Here is a 20,807-nt window from a genome sequence, read left to right on the forward strand (position 1 = left end):
TTATGTTCCCAGTTCACAGACCGGTCAATATTGGACTCTATACACCCCAAAGACTGCTTTGTACTGGGGCCTGGAGGTTGAGGAATGAGATGCCTTAATTGAAGTACACAGCTCTCAATGTTGGTGAATTATAATCCCGAGAAGGACACCGCAGAAGGGACTAACACCGTAGCCACAAACAGTCAAGACAATGTTAGTCGACCTCAGCGGAAATTGAATTAATCTACCAAATTCCATGGTCAGACAGTGGCAACTATTTCATTAAGTGGTAACTGTATGCCATTCATACTTGATACTCACCAATTCAGTAGCACATAAAGAACGGTGGCCACTAAGGGAATCAAAAACAAGCTGTTGAGGAAACGCATTTCTCTCTCGTCCACTGAGTCACTTCTCAAACAAATGACAATGTTTGCCTTGCATCCCTTAGTTTAGTTTCGGACCATCTCACTCGCTTTGTATGTGCATGTTTGAACCAGGAAGCAGTCTTCTTATCTGAACACCAGCCCAGGGCAGGACAGAGCAGCCTGTGGAAGCTCAACTCTGGGTAAACTTTGCCTTAACTTTGAAGCTGGCCATGCGAGTGCTTGTCCTCAGGCACTCAGCGCCGGTGGCTCTCCGAAGGCGGAGGGGGTCAATGGGACAGGTAAACAGGAAGTGCCAGCGATTTGATTGACAAGTTGTTTAGACACAAAGAGATGGATGGTCAAAGAACACTGAGTCACTGACACTGCAGGGCAGAGGTGACCGAATGAGTCCAAAATTGGCTTGAATACAAGAGAAAATAGCGCGACAACAGAGTCACATAAATGAAGACAAAATCCTGACTACTTCTATATGTGATGACTGCGATTCTATAGGACTGAGAAATGTTAAGGCAGTTGTTTCCCTCAGGAGGAGTTACTTATTTGTGATATAGCCTTGGTTTCTTTTCTGGGCCAGCTGAGGAGGAAGTGGCTCTCTTGTTCCCACCATTAACAATCAAATTTACTACATTTGGACACACCCCTAAATGCGTTCACAGCGCATCTTTCACAATTGTCTCTTCTGGTATCGTTCAGCTGACTGTAGGCAAAGGGAGGGATACGACCTGGACTTGTCATTAGCCAGTCACAAGACATTAAGCAAAGAATATTCAAACACAGAACCTCTCTCTCTGCTCTCTTGACCAAAATGACTGTCTCCTAACATTTTGGAATTCACAATATTACCACATATGACATTGATCTTGGCACTTTATAGAACAATGTTTATCTAAGGGATATCCTCCACAAATGTTTTGTGCTTTTTGCTTGACTTTACAGTTACCTTTCTCAATACTGCTTATCCTAAGAATTATGGGGAGCTTCTATGAGAAAAACACCAAATTCAAACTCATCACGGTTCAACCAGTATTCCCATGTAAGGATGCTGAGGCTACTTATCCGTCAGTAGCAGCCTGGGTGGCGAAACTCTCTATTGCAGGTCTTAGGCTGTAGCCTGTTTTGAGCTAATCATGTTGATTATTGCGATTACAGACCATTCCCCCCATGGTAATGTCACGCTGCAACTGAGTGACCTGGATCTGACAGGAAGTCTCAGTCGCCATAGGCAATCACTCTTCCTGTTCAGCTCTATCCTCAAACCCACAACGCTCCCCCTCCCCACTTCTTTTCTTCAACTGGGACACAACTGGCCCTCCGAGGCTGTACTATTGAACCCCGAGCAAGTGACCAAAGGAGTTACTAGTAACACTTCTATTCTCCTTCCCCCGGGTTCAAGTCCTCCTTTTCATTTGAGGCCGTCTTCCTCTTGCTACCGTATGGCCAGCAGGCGTGCAGATGTTTCAAGCCTGGCCCCTTTGGCCCACATCTTTATCAGATCACAACGCAGTTTAAGAATCTACATTTTGAGCACGGAGCAGATAACGAGTCCTTTGATTTGCCCCGTTATCCCGGCAGTCTTAAATTTAGCACTGTGATTACTGAGTATGATTGCGGGCCTCATGCAACTCACGGGACACACACAGCGAGGATGTGAGCCTCGCAGGCAGTAAACAGGAATGTGATGTACAACGACGTCACGCTTTATTACCACCATAACTCGGCTTTTCTTCTATAAATAGGACTGGACCAATCACATTAGTGTTTAACTATCATGTGTGCAATGGCGTATGTTTTATGTAGGGACCTGAAACATCGCTTTTTCACATGTATTCATTATCATAGTGCACATTTTCATTAGCTGATCCCTGATGACTTCAGCAAAAGGCCTGGACTGTTCGCCATTCATTCACAGAAGACTTTTAGAGAACTATTCACGCCCATGTCCACACTAAACGCCACCTAGTCGAGATTCAAACGCAGACCAGGTTTGCTAATTACTACTTTGTGTTGTTCCCACAATATCAAAAAAATATATATGGATCAATACATTGTGTCATTTTTGCCCCGAAATAGAAATGATCCTAGTTGTCAGTCACCCGATTTTGAGGGTCTCCCAAAAGTATTTCAATTCTACAGACATCATCAATGTGTGTTCATAAGAGATTTAAAGTAATTGAAAAGTAAGCAAATAAGGAAGAAGAATAAAACCCTTGTATAGTTTGCCTCTGCTCTATTAAAACAAGAAAACATCCCTTTCCTACTAATACTAATATTTAGCCAGTTAAGCTTTTTCTACACATAAGGATCACTTGGGTTTCCTTTTTGTTTTTCTCAGCTTTTAAATATCTGCATCTTAAATAGTAATATCACATGCTAACAAAAATCTATGCGTTGGACTGAGAATCATTATTTCAGTTCAATTCCAAGATGAATGATGAGTTTGGGTACCCATTCATCAATCAGATCCTTTAAGGCAAAATGACATATCTATAATCAATCCTCAACTCAGAACATTATTATGCTAGGTAGTCACTTGATGCGCCAAAATGCAGACAACTGCTTCCGTTCATTAGTCATTTGTCAAAACTAATAGTGCAAAGTAGCGTGTAGCAGCCAGTTGCTAAAAAATGAAATATGGATAGATTTGATACGCTGTATTGGGATCACATTACTTCTATACGTCTCACACTGGGAAGCCGTGATGACGATATCAAGGGGCCCGTGACTAATAGGGGCACTTAAAAATAATACATTGGAAACTTAACAGACAACATGTATTTCTTCTGTGACTGCATGCGTTACATATTTTACACAATTATCACATATCGGAAAATAGTGACCAAGGTCAAATCAACATACCAAGAGCACTTATCATTTTATATCATAAGTCTTGTGTCTAAGAACATGATAAGCTCCAGATAGTCTGCTTGCGTATTTCACGGATCAATTTTATAGTGTCCTTAATTGAACGTAACAAATAAAATAAAAACTGAAACAAGCACGTGTTTTCTCCTTTCCGACCAGCTACTTAATCAAACGCCACATGCTTACACAGACATTCTGGGGTGAGAGGAAAGAGGGTAAACGGAAGGGGTGGGAGTTGTACAGAGGCAAAATCCCCTCAAGGAAACATTGGCATGGCATCACGCTTGTGGAATGTCAGATGCGGCTTAATTGATTAGAGAACCACATGATAGATTTTTAAGAGGAAAGGCAGGAGGAAGTGGATGTGTTTTTGCTGGGGTGGCTTGACCTTGTGGACGCTAGAAGGGTCAAATGGCTGTAGGCTACTGAAATGTATTCACAAAGAGCAGACCAACAACTGACAGCTAAGCATGATCAATGATGACGAGACAGTGTCGTCTACTGGGACGAGGGAGGAACATTTTGTCCCAGAGGTTGTTTAAATCTACAGTGAAAACCCGTTTATGGTAGAATACATTATGTGCTGGCCCACAGTGAGTGAGAGAACTACTTTATTTTGGTAATATTACGATTTAAACCCTGTAATAACTCAATGTATGACTCAATTCTCATAATATTACTTCATTTTGTATTATTGCAACTTTAATTTCCTGGATGTAAAGAAAAATTCCGGCTCCGGAATACTATAAGTGAAGCCATTACCTAACTGAATCCACGTGATAGAGTAAACATATACACATAGATAGTCTGCTTCCTTGCCGTCGAAGGAATATCAGCTGAGCCACTTTCTCTGCGTTCCAAAAAGTCAAGGTGTGGCCTACTCTTTCAAATTACGTGTCATTAAATTACAACAACCAAACTAACTAGGTTTTCAAGTTACGAGACATCATTAGGTCTTGCGAATTAACTGAGCGTCAGACAAACATGTACTCAATAGTACACCATCTTTCTTCACCTTTAAAGCCTCTCACTTTATGGCTACAGTTTCACTGCGGGTGATCTTACAGCAGACTACAGAACTGGTTTTCTGACAGGTAAAGTCTGTCTTATGCTCACACACACACACACACACACGAGTGCACAACCAAGGCATGAACAGATGGAGCAGCAAGCGGCGTCTGGCACATCACCTTGTCGGGGGTCAAACTGCACTTTTCGCCTGACCCGTCCTTTGTGGCAGCCATCAAAGTCACTAAATACACGCTCACATAGCAGCAGGGCTTGGCACGGTGCACAAAATACTACCTCTCCTCATCTTGGACTCAGCCTAACTTCATTTTTTATAGCACTTTCGCAACAGCCGTGCGAACACAAAACTGCTTTCACAGAACACATGACATAATGTGAAACAAATTGAATGATGACAACAACGACACTAATACAACCAACAAAGTACTTCTTGTTTATGAAAATAAAACGAAACGTTTTGATGTCTCCTCTCAGCAGATCAAAGTCAACATATTTCAAAGCAAACAACTTTTAAGTAATATACATAGCGTAGGCTAGTTACGTAAAAAAATGAATATATAATTGCAAGTTGTGGTCCACTTCAGGTCTGATGGAGCCCTATTCAACCCAGTCATAAAAGGCCCAATCAACCTGTCTATTTTTGTACACAGTACACATTCAGTACAACCTAATACTATTATTACCTGTCATTTATTCACCAAGAAATTGCTACTTGACATCTTATTTTGTTTTACGAACATTATGGAGGAGGGGGGGGAAACAAACTAAGGAATAATGCCTGTCAAGACAGCATTTTCACGACAATTCACTAGTGAAGAAGATAAAGGGAGGCATGGGGAGACATCACTACTCCACCGACTCTCAACATCAAAGATGGAGGGGTGTCTATGCCCCTCCTGAATGAGTGAGAGGATTCCTCCGGCATCCATTTACATCTCATTAGGCTATAACTACTTTTTAAATGCATGGTATTTACGCGCGCATAAAGACAGGGGCTGGATTACAACTAAATACAGGCCTAAACATAAAATATGCTGTAAACACAATTTTAACAAGATTGAAATCCCATTTGAAGCAACCGTGATGGTGCTTTTCTTCAGTGTAGATTTTATAGGGTTCGCTACCAAATGTCAGAAATGACATTTGATTCAATGTCATGGCATTTTGGTGTTCTAGCACCGACGTTTCTGATAATGAAGGCCATTTGGGATATGTCAGAAATTGTAGATAGTGTCTCTAAATGCAGCGAACACAGGAGGAAAGAATCACTCGTCACAAAAACAAATGGCTCTTTTCCCCACTGGGGGTTAAACGCCGTTAGGACAGCCATTTTCACTGACCGCTGACTTCCTGTACTCGTCTGGCTTCAGCAAATCACCAGCGATATCATCACAACAGCAGCAACAACACCACTTCCAGTCAACACAAACATTTGACTTGAAATTTACGGCTTTGGTTTCCTCCTTCTCACCTCTGGAGTAAATACCGTTGCCGCCAAGCAGCCTTTTCGCCCCCTCTACTCTCACACCCTCAACCCGGTACTCGTAAGTCAAGCTAATCTGACTGGAACGAACGGACAAGACGACGCATGTTCTCGGGAAACCTAACGTTCTTTTTCCCCACGTCTCCAAACTTCGCAGATGATGTCAGGTGTGATATATCGACCCGGCTGGCCGGGAACCCAACCCTGGAGGTGGAATGCATTGAGCCGCGTAAATACATGCACACACAAACACACATTCGGAAGACCTCCCCCGCCAGAGGTGTTGAAATGCTTGTGAGTCTTGAAATGCCAGTTGAGACGTTGAAGTCCCCTTTCACACACACACAAATGCAGGCACTCACACATCGAGCAACCAGAGAAGAAAGCCGACGAATGGAAGTGTTGAAACATATTAACCATCTCCTTTTGTGAGCAGACAAACATTTAGTCTGGCTAATGACCCCTGAGGTTCAAAACAAATGCAAAAGATAAAGGTAGGTAGAGAAAGGAGAGAGGACATCCGCTAAAAAGAGTCCACTGACCTGCAGGAGGTTTTGTAGGGTTCACTGCTACCAAGAACTTACTTGGTCCTTACTTGATAAGACTAATAAGGATAACACTATGAATTTAAAGTAATGCCAAGAAAAAACTTTTTTTGCCTGCCAATTAAACACTAAGTTTTACCATTTCTAAAGAACACTTAACTTGGAAATTGTGGTATTCAGGTTTTAGCCAACGTTGAGTCGTCATAATTCAAAAGAAATTCCCTAGAGTTAAAGGCTCACCGACAACAAATCCAAACCAATTTGTGATATAGTCCACTTTTAAATATTTCCTCATAAGTAATTATTTTGACAGGCTGAAGGCGCGTCAATTTGAGGCTCGTGTTGTTGTTGGGGGTGTATACACTATTGTTTTTTTTATAGATTATCTGTGGATGGATCACAATGAAATTTGGCGCGTATCTTCTACAGCTGGATCTTCAAAGACCTTTTTGTATGAGGGTTGATGATTTAATTGTTATTACCTGTAGATTAGGAATCAGGGGCCAATAAACAGCATGCATTCTTCGTCACAGTCAACCTCCAGCCTGTAGAAACACATTAATGCTTGTTTAAAAATCATTTGGTGTCAATTAACAGTGAATACCAGATAGTTCCTTCAAAATTCAAAAGAAACTAGACTTTGACGTATTTAGATTTAAAAAAAAAACTTGGATGTGTTGAATGTTGGTGATCGAGCGATAAAATTTTTTGTTTAGCTTTCCTTTGCATATCTATTCATCACAACAAACAAGTTATTTTACGTAATAACGTCTTTCTTCACCTTTCTCCCCTCAGACCCGCATCAATACCCCCCCACCCCCATTTGGTTTTCACACCCATTATCACGATTGTGCCTTATCTCCATTTTTTTAATCAACGAGCTGCTCAAGCACCTCAGGCTATGACAAATGTTCAAGTAAATTATGCCCCCAAACAAGTTTGAAACTGCAACACCTGAGAGCTATGGTATAAATCAAGGAAACTAGATTTTTCAAATGGACTAATTTCTTCGACTCATCCGTGAGCCAGTGCATAAATGCAACTGGAAAGTCGATATACAAAATTAAACACCATCGGACATCATCGGGTTCCCGGAAACACGTGTTAGATCTCCACATGGATTATTTAAGCATGTCTTTGCATATTAGAGCGCATTTAACAGCCTGTGACTGTGCTGTCTGTTTGAGTGACCCCCACATCAACATGAGTCAAAATGAGTTTCCTTCGTGTGATTCATGAGCCAACCAACTTGGCAAAGTCCCCACTTTCTACAAACAGCAACAACAGGTCAGTAAAGCTGTCAAAGTAAAGGTGGATTTACACGCCACTTTAAACAATTGGACTAAAATATTTTCTCGCAGGCTGACCTTTAGGGAAAACAGTATTGCACATGTCAGATGGGCCATTGACGACGACAAACCGAGTGAATCCAGTTGGCCTTAATTGTGAATTCATCAATGATATTGATTTCCAGTTGATCGTCAGGCTTTCTAATGATGTTCACCTTCAGGGCCACATTTGATTGATTCACAGTCACCCAATCGATAACTGGTAATGTGATCCGGGAAACAGCGACGCACAATTACTAAGAATTTTACGCTTGAATGGGGATGGCTGAGGTCAGGGATTGATCAATTTAATGAATAAATAAACAGTGCACCCAAATAAAGCCATATTACAGTATAAATTATGCATGAAAACTAGTGTGTGAATGTTGTAAGAAAAGAAAAAAACTATTTGAAGCCAGATTAGGTAGTCCATCTGTGTCATTGGGTTGGTAAACCAGCCAAGAAGGATTTCTTATTAAGTTAGCATTAGTGCTACAAAATCTACTATGCCACAAAATATAATAGATGTACTACTATATTACTGCATGCTACTACTTTCACTTAATACAGTCGCTGGATTGGCCCCAAGTTATGTGATTGGTTATGTGTTCTAAACCCGAGTCCTATGTTTTCTTCTTCCAAGTACTTTGAAATTTGGGATGCGAAGTGTCCAGTTGTTTTGTTTGCTAAACAACAGAGACAAAAAAGCTGTGCTGCTGTTTTCCCAGCCATCCCTAATCAAGTAACCAATCCTTACGAATGCAAATGGGACATTGCTGGAAGTCATCACAAATGGAAGGGGCAGAAACAAGAGAATGTTGGGCTGATTTACTTTGCTTTGACATGTTAATTGATTGATTCTCTATTCACGGGAGGTTTCCGCCCTTGCGAGTAGCAAAATACCAAATAAGTACAGGTAAAGGTCCTGGCAGATTGGGCTATGCTGTTGTGACTATTTACGTATGCGACTATGTCTTTGGATTTCCACTCTGGAAGGAGTTTACGTACTCATGTTCGCATTTTCACCCCCTTCAAAAACGCTGTTGGAAAAGTTTTTGTGTTTTTACCCCCGTTACCTTTGTCATTTAAATGTTGGTGTAGTTTTAGGAGCTGATTGTTTCCCAAAGGTTTGGTCAAATAGCCAACTTTACGTTTTTCAATGCATTCCACTTCAAAGTTTGATACAAATCTATCACGCCTTAATGCTATTGAAACAAAACAATTCGTCTTATCTATACGTTCATTTCCGCAAAGCCACGGGAAACGTCAAGATGCGCTTATCTTCTCATCTTTATGAAAGTTCCCACATACAACGGAATGCCTGGTTTCCCGCCGCGTGAAATAACTTGATGAATTCTATACGTGCACTGGCAGCTCCTGCGCAAGTCGTCACGTGGACCAAGTTCGATGGAACCCGGCTTACAAATTTACGCTTAAATGATAGCTGGCAGCGAAAGACGGTTTCAAAACTCTGTTCCTTAGAGGTAATAAAAGAACGACTGACTTGAGGCAATCCTCAAGTGTGTCTAACGGCGTTCTTACACGATGCTGTGCGTGAGTCATCGGATGTGCCGGTTTGATTGAACCGGTAGACCTGGAACCCTAACAAGGTTTGCGGGCATGATCAAACAAGACAGATTCCACTTTTCTTTCTCGTCACAAAAACGATATCAAATCAATCGTGCATGTACTAAAAGGCCAGAACATTTCCTTGACAAAAGCACAAACGGTGTGTGGAAATTTTTCAACATGGGCAAACATGATCTTTGATCACATTTGTCATGTTAGTTTATATAGTTGCTAAAGCATTTCACCGGCCTTATTAACGGAGGAACGTCTTTATGAATTCCTCCCAGCTTTGTTGGAACTCGCATACTGCCTGATGAAGTCATTTTTTTAGGCTTATCGGGAAAAGAAAACACTTACTTTGAACTTAAATTGTTGTAAATGGGAAAAAAGGGAAATAATGTGCAACACAAGGTGAAAATGTCCTACGGTCATCATTCTAGTTCATTCAGGATAATGCTAGCTTTATAGTTTGGCGGTTGGCTTCAGGTTATGTAGGGTAGAAAAAAAGATGGAAGTACTTGTGACAATCTAAAACAATTTGATACAAATAGAAATGCCAATAATTTGCATAAAACCTTATCTAAAATATGTATATAGCTTGGTCAAACTCTAACAGCTGTATTAAAGCATTTTTGAGATGACAAAACATGAAATAATCATCATAAATCTCCAACTTTACACTTTGCTATTAGAAAAAGTTTCTCCTACTAACATCACAGTGGGTTTCCATCGATCATGACGGAAAAAAATCAAAATGCCTAACGACAACAAACAACAACAATATACCAGGCGAGCAAGTCATTGGCATCATTTTAGGGGAATAAAATCAGTATTGGAAGTACGGAAGCTGATAAAAGGTCATCTACTTAATACAGCCATTATGCTATTAGGAAAAGCAGAACAAGGAACAAACTATGATTAGAATCTGCCCCAAAAAATAAATTCATCTTTTCTTCTTTCAAGTATCCAGAAAATAATCCGACTTTTTCCAAACGACATAATTCCATAACTTGATTTCCAAGGCTTACGGCCAACCAGTTTAATGTCCTCATTAACAGCATTATACCTCCAAGTAATAAATCTCCGATATGTTCCCAGTTTTAAATAACTTTGAAATACGTCATTCATTAGTAGTATTTGTGCGTTTGTTTATCCACTTGATTGACCTCTTTGGCCGGGCTAACAAAGCTTCCTTTTAGCTTCAGCGAATTATGATAATTTCAAAATGACGCAGATGCATGTTTTCATTATGCAACATTAATTTTTCATAAGCATAGTGGCAGGGGGAATTCAAGATGACTGGAAATATACAAAAATAAGCCTCCAAAGAAGTGCACGAGTGAGAGAAATAACACATTGACATAGTAAGGTGTGCATGTACGTCACTGCAGTGGATTGACTTTGAAGCATCAACTGTGAGTGACTTATGAATCTTTTATCATAACTGGCCTAATTGCTTAACCATCCATGCGCTAGTCCAGCAGTGAATGAGAGGGCGGAGGGGGTACGCACAATTGTTATTAAAAACAACAAAGATGCTCCCCTCGCCCTATAGCCCCTCCTTGTTTGATTATACGTAAATGTGTTCAGAATTACAACAAACAAAATCAATATAAATCTTTTTCTTTCTCTTTTTTGACCACCAACTAAATTAGAAATCTCCTGATGACATGTCTTATTTATTTTACATTTGTACCACTGTTAAAAATCAATATGTAGCGTTATTTGTCTTATAATGGTAACATTATAATTTCCATTATGGATGAGTAGCGGGAAAACATCCTGCAAAAAAAATTGAAACAGATCAGAATAAATAAAAAAATAGCATTGGAACACCCACATGTTTGATGTAGTTGACAGTTTGACTGTAAAATCTGAATAGATCAAAGGTTCAGTGTTACATGTACAACTTTGGCGATATGAACAATTTCCACAAAAAAAGTGTTTTGTGTTGTTGTTTGGCAAGGGAGACTCCTGTCATTGGCAGAGCATCCAAAGTGAACAAGAGTTTGTGAAAGTCAAAGACAAAATGCCTGTGGGGAGTTTTTCCACGCCTTTAACCGTCTTCCCTGGTCCCATGAAACTCCCTGCTACTTCTGCTTGGCAAAGACAACAGCTGCACATTCTCACTTTTCAATGTCTGTTTGAACTCAACCCCAAAACAAACATTAAAAAAAAAATCACCTCCAGCGTTAACACGACTGCAGTACTAGACAATTTTTCGGCGCAACCATCGTATGAAGGTGCGATACAATCCTACATTCTGCTGAAGTCATCTTCAATTGTTTGACGGGGAAAACAGGAGGAAGTCACTTCTCCTCCTCCTCCTCATCCTCCTGCTCACAGCTGGCCTTCAAATCGAAGCCATTGTGTAAACGTTGCCCCGTGTCAATATCAGCCTGTGTGTGTGTGTGTGAGTGTGCCCATTCACATAATTACAGATGCTCCTTTCCATTTAAACTGTCATTTTCCAAAGTAGGAAATAGGAATGACTCCAGGCTACAACCACCACTTGCTCTTACATAACACCTCCTCATCCCGGAGACAAGTGAACGCATCGCTCGCTGCCCACTACATGCCTTATAACCGTCTTTCCCATCATTTGAGTATTGCGTCTCAAATCGTATCAAACCAACATCGCGGGAAAACCTTTTCAAATATTGTTTTGAGCAGTGAAATCATAACGTCAGGCATGCGATTCAAACACATGGTAATATCTCATGTCAAAAACAACAAACCCCTCAAATGATGCTTGATGTATAAAGAGTGATGTCACATAGCCAGAAATGACAGACGATCAAAGGATCAAACAGCTACTCATCCTCAATATATTAACTGCGGCTTTCCAAGTCATCACATCAGTTACTCAAAAGATTGAGACAAAGACTCCTGGAACTACTCCAGCTATACCAAACCAGCTTTTATAAACCTCTCTGCCACTGGTAAGTGACATTTAATTTATTTAATGATGGTGTTTTTGTTATGTGTGCCAATAGGTCTTAACGTTACTGAGCATTGTGCGAGGTTTAGTAGGGAGTGTGCAATAAAGCACAATAAGAGGCCAACTTTTATATTTCCTCGGATAAGAGCTCTCTCTCATGTGCCGCTGTAGCGTGGGAACTAGTGCCTTATTGAACAAAGAAAATTCGTCATTTCATCACCAGTCGTAGTTCTTTTATTTAAGAGGGGGAAAAACCATCTGGATTAGTTAGTATTCGTTTTTATTATGCCTAACAAGGACTGCATTTATAAATGTATCCGTAGGAGGGCGCAGTGAGCCTTAGACAAACGCAACACGGGAAACTGTTGACCCTCAGACATTAAAGACTGGATTGGAGGGAAACGTTATGGGAAGCTCTTTGAAATAAATAAACATTGTGATCGCCAACACAAATGGGGATTCTTTAATTTCAAATTCACGTTAATGTGTCCTTGAAGAACTGATATGAAATATGAATTTGAACATTTCAGGAAAATAAGATCATTTCAATTCAATGTCTGCCATTGACGACGCTAGACGTCCAATCCAGAGCCTGGCAGCGAATGATCAATACCAGCTTTCCTAGTCACAGTGGATTGGACGTTTAGCGTCGTTGATGGCATTAAAAACATATGAGCATTCACAACTAATCCTCCCAGTCTAAATGAATTGGTCTGCCTTTGTCAACGGCAGGCAACGACTTACTTACATTTTTTTTTAAATGTTTAAAAATAAATGTAGTTTTTTCCCAGTCTATTTTGCACCCATTCCTGCCTTGTTTAATTGTTGATCTCCATTCACCTTGAGAGAAAGACCGACTACCCACAAGCAATAACACCTCCCCCGCCGCCTCCCTCTACTCTAAACCCACTATCAACCTCTCCCCCCCCCCCACCCCTTCTCCCCCATTCCTCCTCCTCTAAAGCACGGAAAGTGGGAGGGGCTTCTCCTGCGCGGCTCGTGAGCGTAAAACAGTGCAGCCAGGACGGTGCGTGTCAGAGGACTGTCTGTGCTCCCCACGTCGATGACTGCACCACACATCTGGTGTCTGAGCCGCTGCTGCTGCTGATTGCCACTGTAGACCAAGTGGTCCACGCGTGAACAACCACAGCCAAGGAGGGATAAGGTGAGCGAGCTTGTGGATTCCTTGTCATCTCCAAAGTGGCATCTTTAAAGCACGGGTGGTGCATTTTACGCATAAAGTGGGATAGCGTGCAGCAGGAGGGGAGGGAAAAAAAGTACTATACTACTACTACTACACGGGAGTGCGCGTGGAATGCGGTGCGCGTCTGGGATTCACGCGTCTGTCCGCAGGTAGACGCGCTTCGAAGATCCGTGAAGGATTGGGTGTTGATGATGATGTTGTTTTTCTCCCACGCTAGGTTTTCTCAAGGGTGGCAAAGGATGCCGGCGGTCATCAGTAAGAACTCGGACATGTTTGATTCTTTCCAACCGTGCTTCTACCCGGATGAGGACGACTTCTACTTCTGTGGTCCCGACTCGGCGCCACCGGGGGAGGACATCTGGAAGAAATTCGAGTTGCTGCCCACTCCGCCCCTTTCCCCGAGCCGAGCGGCTCTACCTGGGGAACCGGCGGCAGCTTCCCCGGAGGCGGACCTCCTGGGCTTCGGCTTAGGGGACCCACTGGACTGGGCTTCGGAGCTGCTCTTCCTGCCCGAAGACGACATATGGGGGGCCTCCGACGATATGGATCTGTTCGGTTCCGCTTTGGATACAAACCCAAACAACATCATCCTCCAGGACTGTATGTGGAGCGGATTCTCGGCCAGGGAGAAGCTAGAGAGGGCGGTCACGGAGAAACTGGGCAAGGCCATTACGACCAGTGCCAGCGCCACCGTGACCCCTCCGCCCCCCACTGCCGCTCCTCCGGCGGCGGCCGTGGGTGCGGCGACGGCCACGACTACTACCGGGAGGCGGGACATTTGCCTTAAAGCGCCCGAGGTGGTGAGCCGCAGCGCGGCGTCAGAGTGCGTGGACCCCGCTGTGGTGTTCCCCTTCCCCATCAACAAGAAGAGCAGCGGCGGGGACTCGAACCCAAGCGGGAACTCGTCTACGACCCACTCGACCGCCCACAGCGACTCCGGTAAGAAAAGACAGCATGTAAACAAATGTCTTTGTCTACACTTGAGCGCCAAACAGTAACAAAAGCGCACTGTGCGCACACTGGACTGACTTGTTCATATGACTGGCTTGCAATCGGATTATACACACACGCACACGCACACACACGCACACAATACGCACACGCACACAATACGCACACGCACGCACATACACACATTCATTGGTGATGTGACACGGTGAACCGGGTTTATGTCATCAGACGCCTGTTCTTCCGGCAGATGGCGTAAAAATAGGAAACCATGTGTATGTGATGTGTAAAGTGAGTGTGTGTGTGTACCCACAGCGTACCAAAAAGGCTTCAGACAAGTAAACCGTACCAGAGTTTAAAAAACTGAAATTAATGATGACAGTGTCAATAATCAAGCATTGTTTCTTGGTGAAATTATAATCAAATGCTGCACTTGTACACAATGGGATCAAATGGGGGGACATCGTGTGCCCTAAACAGCCAATGATGTCATCATTAAGGGCTGCCTCTTGGACGAGTACAACAAAAACATGTTGACGCTCCACTGTTTCAGAGGGATGACACGAGATAGGAAGCGGGAGATCGGGAGAGCCTTTATCTTTCTACGAATACGCTAAACAAACAGTAAAAAGAGAAGCACAAAGAGCCTCAAGCTTGGCATCGAGCGTACGCTTGGGGCAGCCTTGCCAAAACGCCTCCTCCGCCGCACACAAGGCAGAGGACGGCCTTCTTTTTTTGTGTTTTTTAAGGGGGCTGACAGCTTTGAACAAGCGCGCCATCTCGACAGCTGTCCGCCTGGCGCCCCTCCAAGCCGGGGGTGGGGCAGTGGAGTGGGTGATCCGATTGCGGCAAGCACGCACACTGTGTTCGTAAGACGGACAAAGCCAATAAGAAGCCATGTTTGAAGAAAAAAAAGAGTCAGTCTACTACTTGGCGCCAAACAAACCGTAAAATATTTGTCTGAAGCTTTTAGACGCGGCTCCCCCTGCTGGATCGGCTCGGACACCGAATAGCGTTACCCCGATGAATCTGGACTATCACGACAAAAATACATTTTGAAAAGAGTTGTTGTTGGAGGCGCTGATTTCTGTGTAAAAGGTTGTCACTTACTGATAATAAGGCCATCTAACAATGGGACACTTGATTTAAGGTATTATGTAGAGCGGCTTATCTTAAAGAGGAGGGGTGCGTCTTTGTCAAAGGTCAAAGTCAGCGGGAGGGACGAGAGGCGACTTCCAACTCGTCGCACCGCACGCAAACGAGGCAGATTAGAATTTTGGGAGGCAGAAAGCCAACAGTGAGACTCGACGTGTCGACGCCTGCGCGGCAGATTAGCCGAGCAGTGATTGACACTAAGCATTAAGGCGCTTCTTGCTTATGAAAACAGCATTGAGCAACAACTCCCTTTATTGGCCTCGTATAAGTCGCGCACCCATGCATACCTGTCATCGGCTGACACACATATAAGACATTTGTGAGAATACTTGTCGGACCTGATAGAACTGAACTGAACTCATGCACATTGTGTTTTACTTTTCCAGAAGAAGAAGAAGAAGAAGAAGAAGAGGAGGAGGAGGAGGAGGAAGAGGACGATGATGATGATGACGAAGAAGAGGAGGAGGAGGAGGAGGACGATGAGGAGGAGGAAGAGATTGACGTGGTCACGGTCGAAAAGAGGCGTTCTACGATCGGCAGGGCGTCCGCCGCGGTCTCCAGGAGTCAAGACCACAGGGGCGCCGCTTCGGGTTCCGGTGCAGCGGGTCGCTTCATCAGTCGAGCCCCGCAGGAGCTCATCCTGAAACGGAGCTCGGTGCACCAGCAACAACACAACTACGCCGCGCCCTCGCCGTACACGTCGGACGACGACCCGGCGCCGCCGGCCAAGAAGCAGAGAACGTCGGACGGCGGCCGAGCCCCGACCAGATCCGCCTCGTCTTCGTACTGCGGCAGCGTTTCTTCGGGCCCGCGCAGCAAGCGCGTGGGCAGCGGGGACAGCAGCCCGAGGGGCGGTTCCGACTCGGAGGACAGCGAGCGCCGGCGCAACCACAACATCCTGGAGCGCCAGCGTCGCAACGACCTGCGCTCCAGCTTCCTGACGCTGCGCGACCACGTGCCCGAGCTGGCGCACAACGAGAAGGCCGCCAAAGTGCTGATCCTCAAGAAGGCCACCGAGTACGTCAGCTCCCTGGACAGGGAGGAGCGGCGGCTCAAGCAGGAGAAGGACAGACTGCACAGCCGCCGGCAGCAGCTAATGCGCCGGCTGGAGCAGGCGAGGACTCGCTGACGCCCTCGCCGCGCCCTTGACGCCCATAACACTCACAAACGTTCCCGGGACGCCACCACCTCCACCGAAAACCGCCTCAATCAACCTGGTCTCAGATGGGTAAACGTCGAGTTGGCCTAACACGCTCAAGCGCGCACACAACGCAAGCTGGCATGTCCAACTGGGAGGACGACTCGTCACACACAAACAAACGTGAGGGAGGGGGCGGACGCTTACTGGAGCGCTGTTCGGACTTTCACTGCCGCCACTTTTTTTGCACATTTGTTGACGTTAAGAATGTTTAGGGTTTACTTTTTTCAATCCAGTCACATTGAGGAACGATAAAGAATAAGGAAAATAGAGGCTTTTTTATATCTTTTTTTTTTGGTATTATTTGTATTGTATGCATTTTGTTTTTTTTTGTTTATTTTTTTTTTGTACTCACTGTGACACCAGCCTGGAATCAAGGGGGATTCCGACCGGGACCGGTGTTGGAGGGCACTTTGCTCAGAGCGCTCGACTTGGCGATCGTGCATGTACACGAAAGCGGTTGGGCACACCTCTAACTTTGCCTTCACAACTGCAAACGCGGACAAATTTATACGAAATCGAAAAAGCAAAGACTATATGGACGCAAGCGATGATGCCACTACAGGTTTTCTTTCTCCCCTCACTCCTCGATCACACTGGTGCTCCAACCAAGTAAATGGATGTATACCTGTGCACCTTTCTAGCCGACACTTTTGTACATACAGTGGATATTAAGTCTACACACCCATGTTCAAATGCCAGTTTTTATGTAATCTTACAAAAAAAAGTGAGACCAGTTAATTTTTTTCATAACTTTTTACACCGTTAATGTGAACTATTGACTTTTACTACTCGATTGCGAAAAAAATAAGAGATCAATTGAAAAAAAAAACAATGGTTGCACAAGTCTGCAACATACTGCAAACTAATGGTAAATGTGAGCTAGCAACCATTGAAAGTGCCTCTTATTAAACCTAAATAAAGTTCAGATGTTCTCGTAGGCTTTCCTTGATTCTTTGTAGTCCCATTTTCCAGCAAAAAAATAAATTTCCCAGTGAACACAATGACGAAAAAGACTAAGCGTAAAATTTAAGAAGCTGTCTGGGCTATGGGGTTTAAAGGTGGTAAGCCTGGAGACCCTTGATATCATCCAAATTTGGGAAAGAGTTTTTCATATCACCAAACCTCCAGGTTGCTCACAGCAAGATGCACATGAAGACCAACTTCCAAGCAAACAACTCAACCAAAACAAAAAGCCTTCCCCAGGAGAGAAATGTGGAAGAAATGTCCTTTTATTCTGACAAAATTGAACTGTTTTTGACAACTGCCTAAAAATAAGTGATGTAACTTTTTCATTGTTGACAGGCTATAGCTTACATTCATGGTGGAAAAGTTTTGAAAAGATTTAAGATAGTCTTTATATCAAAAATGATGCTCTTGAACACAGGTGCATTGACTGTTTTTATCCACTGCACAAGTGTGCAAACAAAATACACTCAGATCTGCCTTGTTTTATATTGCATTTTGTCTTGGGTTTTTTATATAAACATATTCATGTCAGGAAGATGCCAATAATAACTAGACTGGAAGTTTTGTATACCTTTAAAAAGTACTGTAAGGCCTCAATTTTCGAGCGTCGTGAACTTTGTAATATAACAATATATTGCTTTTTTTCTCTCTATTTTCTTTGTATCGTATCATTTTACTAATTCTACACACCTTTTACGCTTTTTAGTGTGAACCTGATACATACTAAATTTGATACTTATATTTTCGTATGAAAATGAGTTCTCAGTAGATATCACTTATCTTTTTTTCCATCTTCTATCCCAAACCTTTGTACAGCAAATGTGTTCTATCCACATGTACTTTTTATTCCTTTTCTCTCTCTATTGTTTATATTTGTAACTATCGGGTGCATAGAATTGGGTATATGGATATGAGATGTTTTTTTCCCCTCCCGATTTTTAAAGTGTACATTTATTAGTGCTGCAACTCATAGCACTTTGAAATACCTCATTTTGACAAATAAATAGACATCATTAAACCCACATCGTGGCTATTTTGACTCTTTTGTCCCCCCCAGTTCACCAGTCAGTATACACCCCCCCCATTCAAACCACACACACACACCCTATTCACCCCCTTGTTTATTTTACAATTTCCCTATTTGTTTTCTTGCAAATCCTGACAAAGAAAAGCGATTTCTGGATCCTCTTCCCTTGAAGCCTCTGACAAGCACCCACCCACACGCACTTGAAGTGCGCCGAAACACGCACACGCAAGCCGGCTCGCTTCGCACATTGTTCGCTGCGTCGCCATGGAAACTAGAGCAGCTGCTGAGTGGCAGACACAGAGAGCCCGAATCTTTTATTTGTCTGTATTTCTGCCTGCCCGCATGAATGCAAATGCGTCTGTCTACCTATTGTACGACACCCCGGCCGATCGCCACCACCTCTCTAGTCTGCGTGTGGCCCCCGGGTGCCCGATACCCTCGACCTTGCTCGCCGGCGGCCACAATGCCAGGACAATCCTTGATAGTGTTTACCAACATCAGCCACATGGCTCTCTGGCCTCCTCCCCTTTTTTCCTCCTCCCCGGGCTGCCGCCATTACCGGGCTTTAGCCCAAAAATGTGCCACTCTCGCATCCCGGCCCGGGCGTTCTCTGGAGATGGCTGAAAGAGAAATCTGTTACCACGGTCTGAGTCGCCATTCAGCGGGACGGGGTGCTCAGAGAAAAGGAGTCAGTGAGGAGGGAATTTCCAGCCAGAAAAAAAAAACACACACACACACACACATTGCTGATGACTTTGATTAATCCTTTTGAGCAAAGAAAGAAGGGATGGCGCGAAAGGGTGACTTTCGCCTTCCCGATCAAACAATATTAGCCGACTCTTAAGTCCACATTCATTCAGCCATATGCTCCCTAAGCACCCAGAGGTATGCTCGCTACGTAAGACGCCACGTCAAGACGGATGACTTTGTTCTGGACTTGAGACAGCTCGAGACTTGAGGTGCTCTGCAGGGGAGTGCAACTGGTGGATTACGTAACAGGGGTCTGGTGTCTGCATATGTGCGGATGCTACAGGGCCCTGGTGTCTTTACGAACGAAATGTGTGCGCCGCCCCTCCCTGCCTCTTCTCTCACCATCTGCCCAAAGGCTTATCCTACTAGGTTACTGGATGAAAACGACTAATTCATACACAATAACATTTCAGGAAAAATGAAGGTTCAATCAAAAGGGCACGTGTCCTGTTTTGTTCTGACTCTAAATCGCAGTTTCCATAAACACATGTCATGTATTTGATGGGCCGACACCCGGGGTGCGACATTTGAATAAGTTAAGCAGTTGGAGAAACTGCACACCAGTCCCTATTGTTATACTGTTGCTTGATGGGTCTGAGTGAGTGTGAAGATTTAAAATGGGATGTTGTCTAAAGAGGAATGGGTAGTTTAAAGAATTATCCAGACTGCATTGCAAATCACAAAAAAACGGTCTGGGCTCCAATATGACTAGTATCTATGGTGTACTATGTCCTTATCAACCCAAAGAAAGGTTCAAATTTCATCAGAAATGGGAAACCAAAAAGCATTCCCATTTTGAAATGTTTAATATCTGACAGACACAGCATATACTTGGGGTTGTGGAGCTAGGAAAGTGACAATAGACACTCAGTTTGTGTACGCCACCTCTTAACGCCATTGAGGTTCACCTTGAGGTCAGTGATCTGTACACGATGGTTGTCCTGATAGACCTCCAGCAACCTCACAAACCATCTTTGGTCAACATTTTAACCAGTGGCCCTCAGCTGGGCGCAATGAACCACACACATTTCACTCGTCTGACCCCAGCCCGTTCATAGTTGGGCCATCATTAGTCTGCTCACACACAGGCTTGGCCTTCCTTCCAAATGCACACGCGTCTGAAACAAGGCTCATTTCACAGAGTTAAACAAACATATGGCGATGGCTTTTCCCTGATTAATACTCATTATCCTGCCTGGACTGAGTGGCTGGCTGGTTAGACAGTCGACAGACACATGAACGCGCACACAGAGACACTTCTTAATGGGCTTACAAATCTCCTGACTAGCATACATTAAAGCTGTAAGAGATAAGGCAGTGTGTTTTTGTTTTGTTTCCTCACTTCCGATGACGACACTTGGGACAGCACCTCTATTGTCTCGTCAGACACCCGATCTGTATTCAACATGTTAACCTCCCCATATGGTGAAA

At 43.7% G+C, this 20,807-nt stretch overlaps 1 protein-coding gene and 1 long non-coding RNA gene across 2 annotated transcripts in view; one reads left to right on the top strand and one right to left on the bottom strand.

Moving 5' to 3' along the window:
* Nucleotides 1–20,807, bottom strand: part of LOC144064641 (uncharacterized) — a 105,124-nt gene that overhangs the window by 37,443 nt on the left and 46,874 nt on the right. The window contains exon 2 of the long non-coding RNA XR_013296852.1: nt 6,770–6,832. This is a non-coding gene — a long non-coding RNA (uncharacterized LOC144064641). The remainder of the gene's footprint in view (nt 1–6,769; nt 6,833–20,807) is intronic.
* mycn (MYCN proto-oncogene, bHLH transcription factor) lies at nt 11,977–18,621 on the top strand. Its single transcript, XM_077587447.1, has 4 exons — nt 11,977–12,126; nt 13,090–13,290; nt 13,547–14,268; nt 15,819–18,621. Exons 3-4 carry the CDS (start codon nt 13,569–13,571, stop codon nt 16,559–16,561), a joined length of 1,443 nt encoding a protein of 480 aa, XP_077443573.1. The 5' UTR covers nt 11,977–12,126; nt 13,090–13,290; nt 13,547–13,568; the 3' UTR covers nt 16,562–18,621.

This window comes from Stigmatopora argus, chromosome 19 (genome assembly GCF_051989625.1).
Source record: "Stigmatopora argus isolate UIUO_Sarg chromosome 19, RoL_Sarg_1.0, whole genome shotgun sequence".
NCBI classification, from domain to species: Eukaryota; Metazoa; Chordata; class Actinopteri; order Syngnathiformes; family Syngnathidae; genus Stigmatopora; species Stigmatopora argus.

Coding starts and splice junctions, on each gene's coding strand:
- mycn (XM_077587447.1), top strand. CDS start 13,569: ATGCCGGCGGTCATCAGTAAGAACTCGGACATGTTTGATTCTTTCCAA. Junction 14,269..15,818: donor GACCGCCCACAGCGACTCCG/GTAAGAAAAGAC, acceptor TTACTTTTCCAG/AAGAAGAAGAAGAAGAAGAA.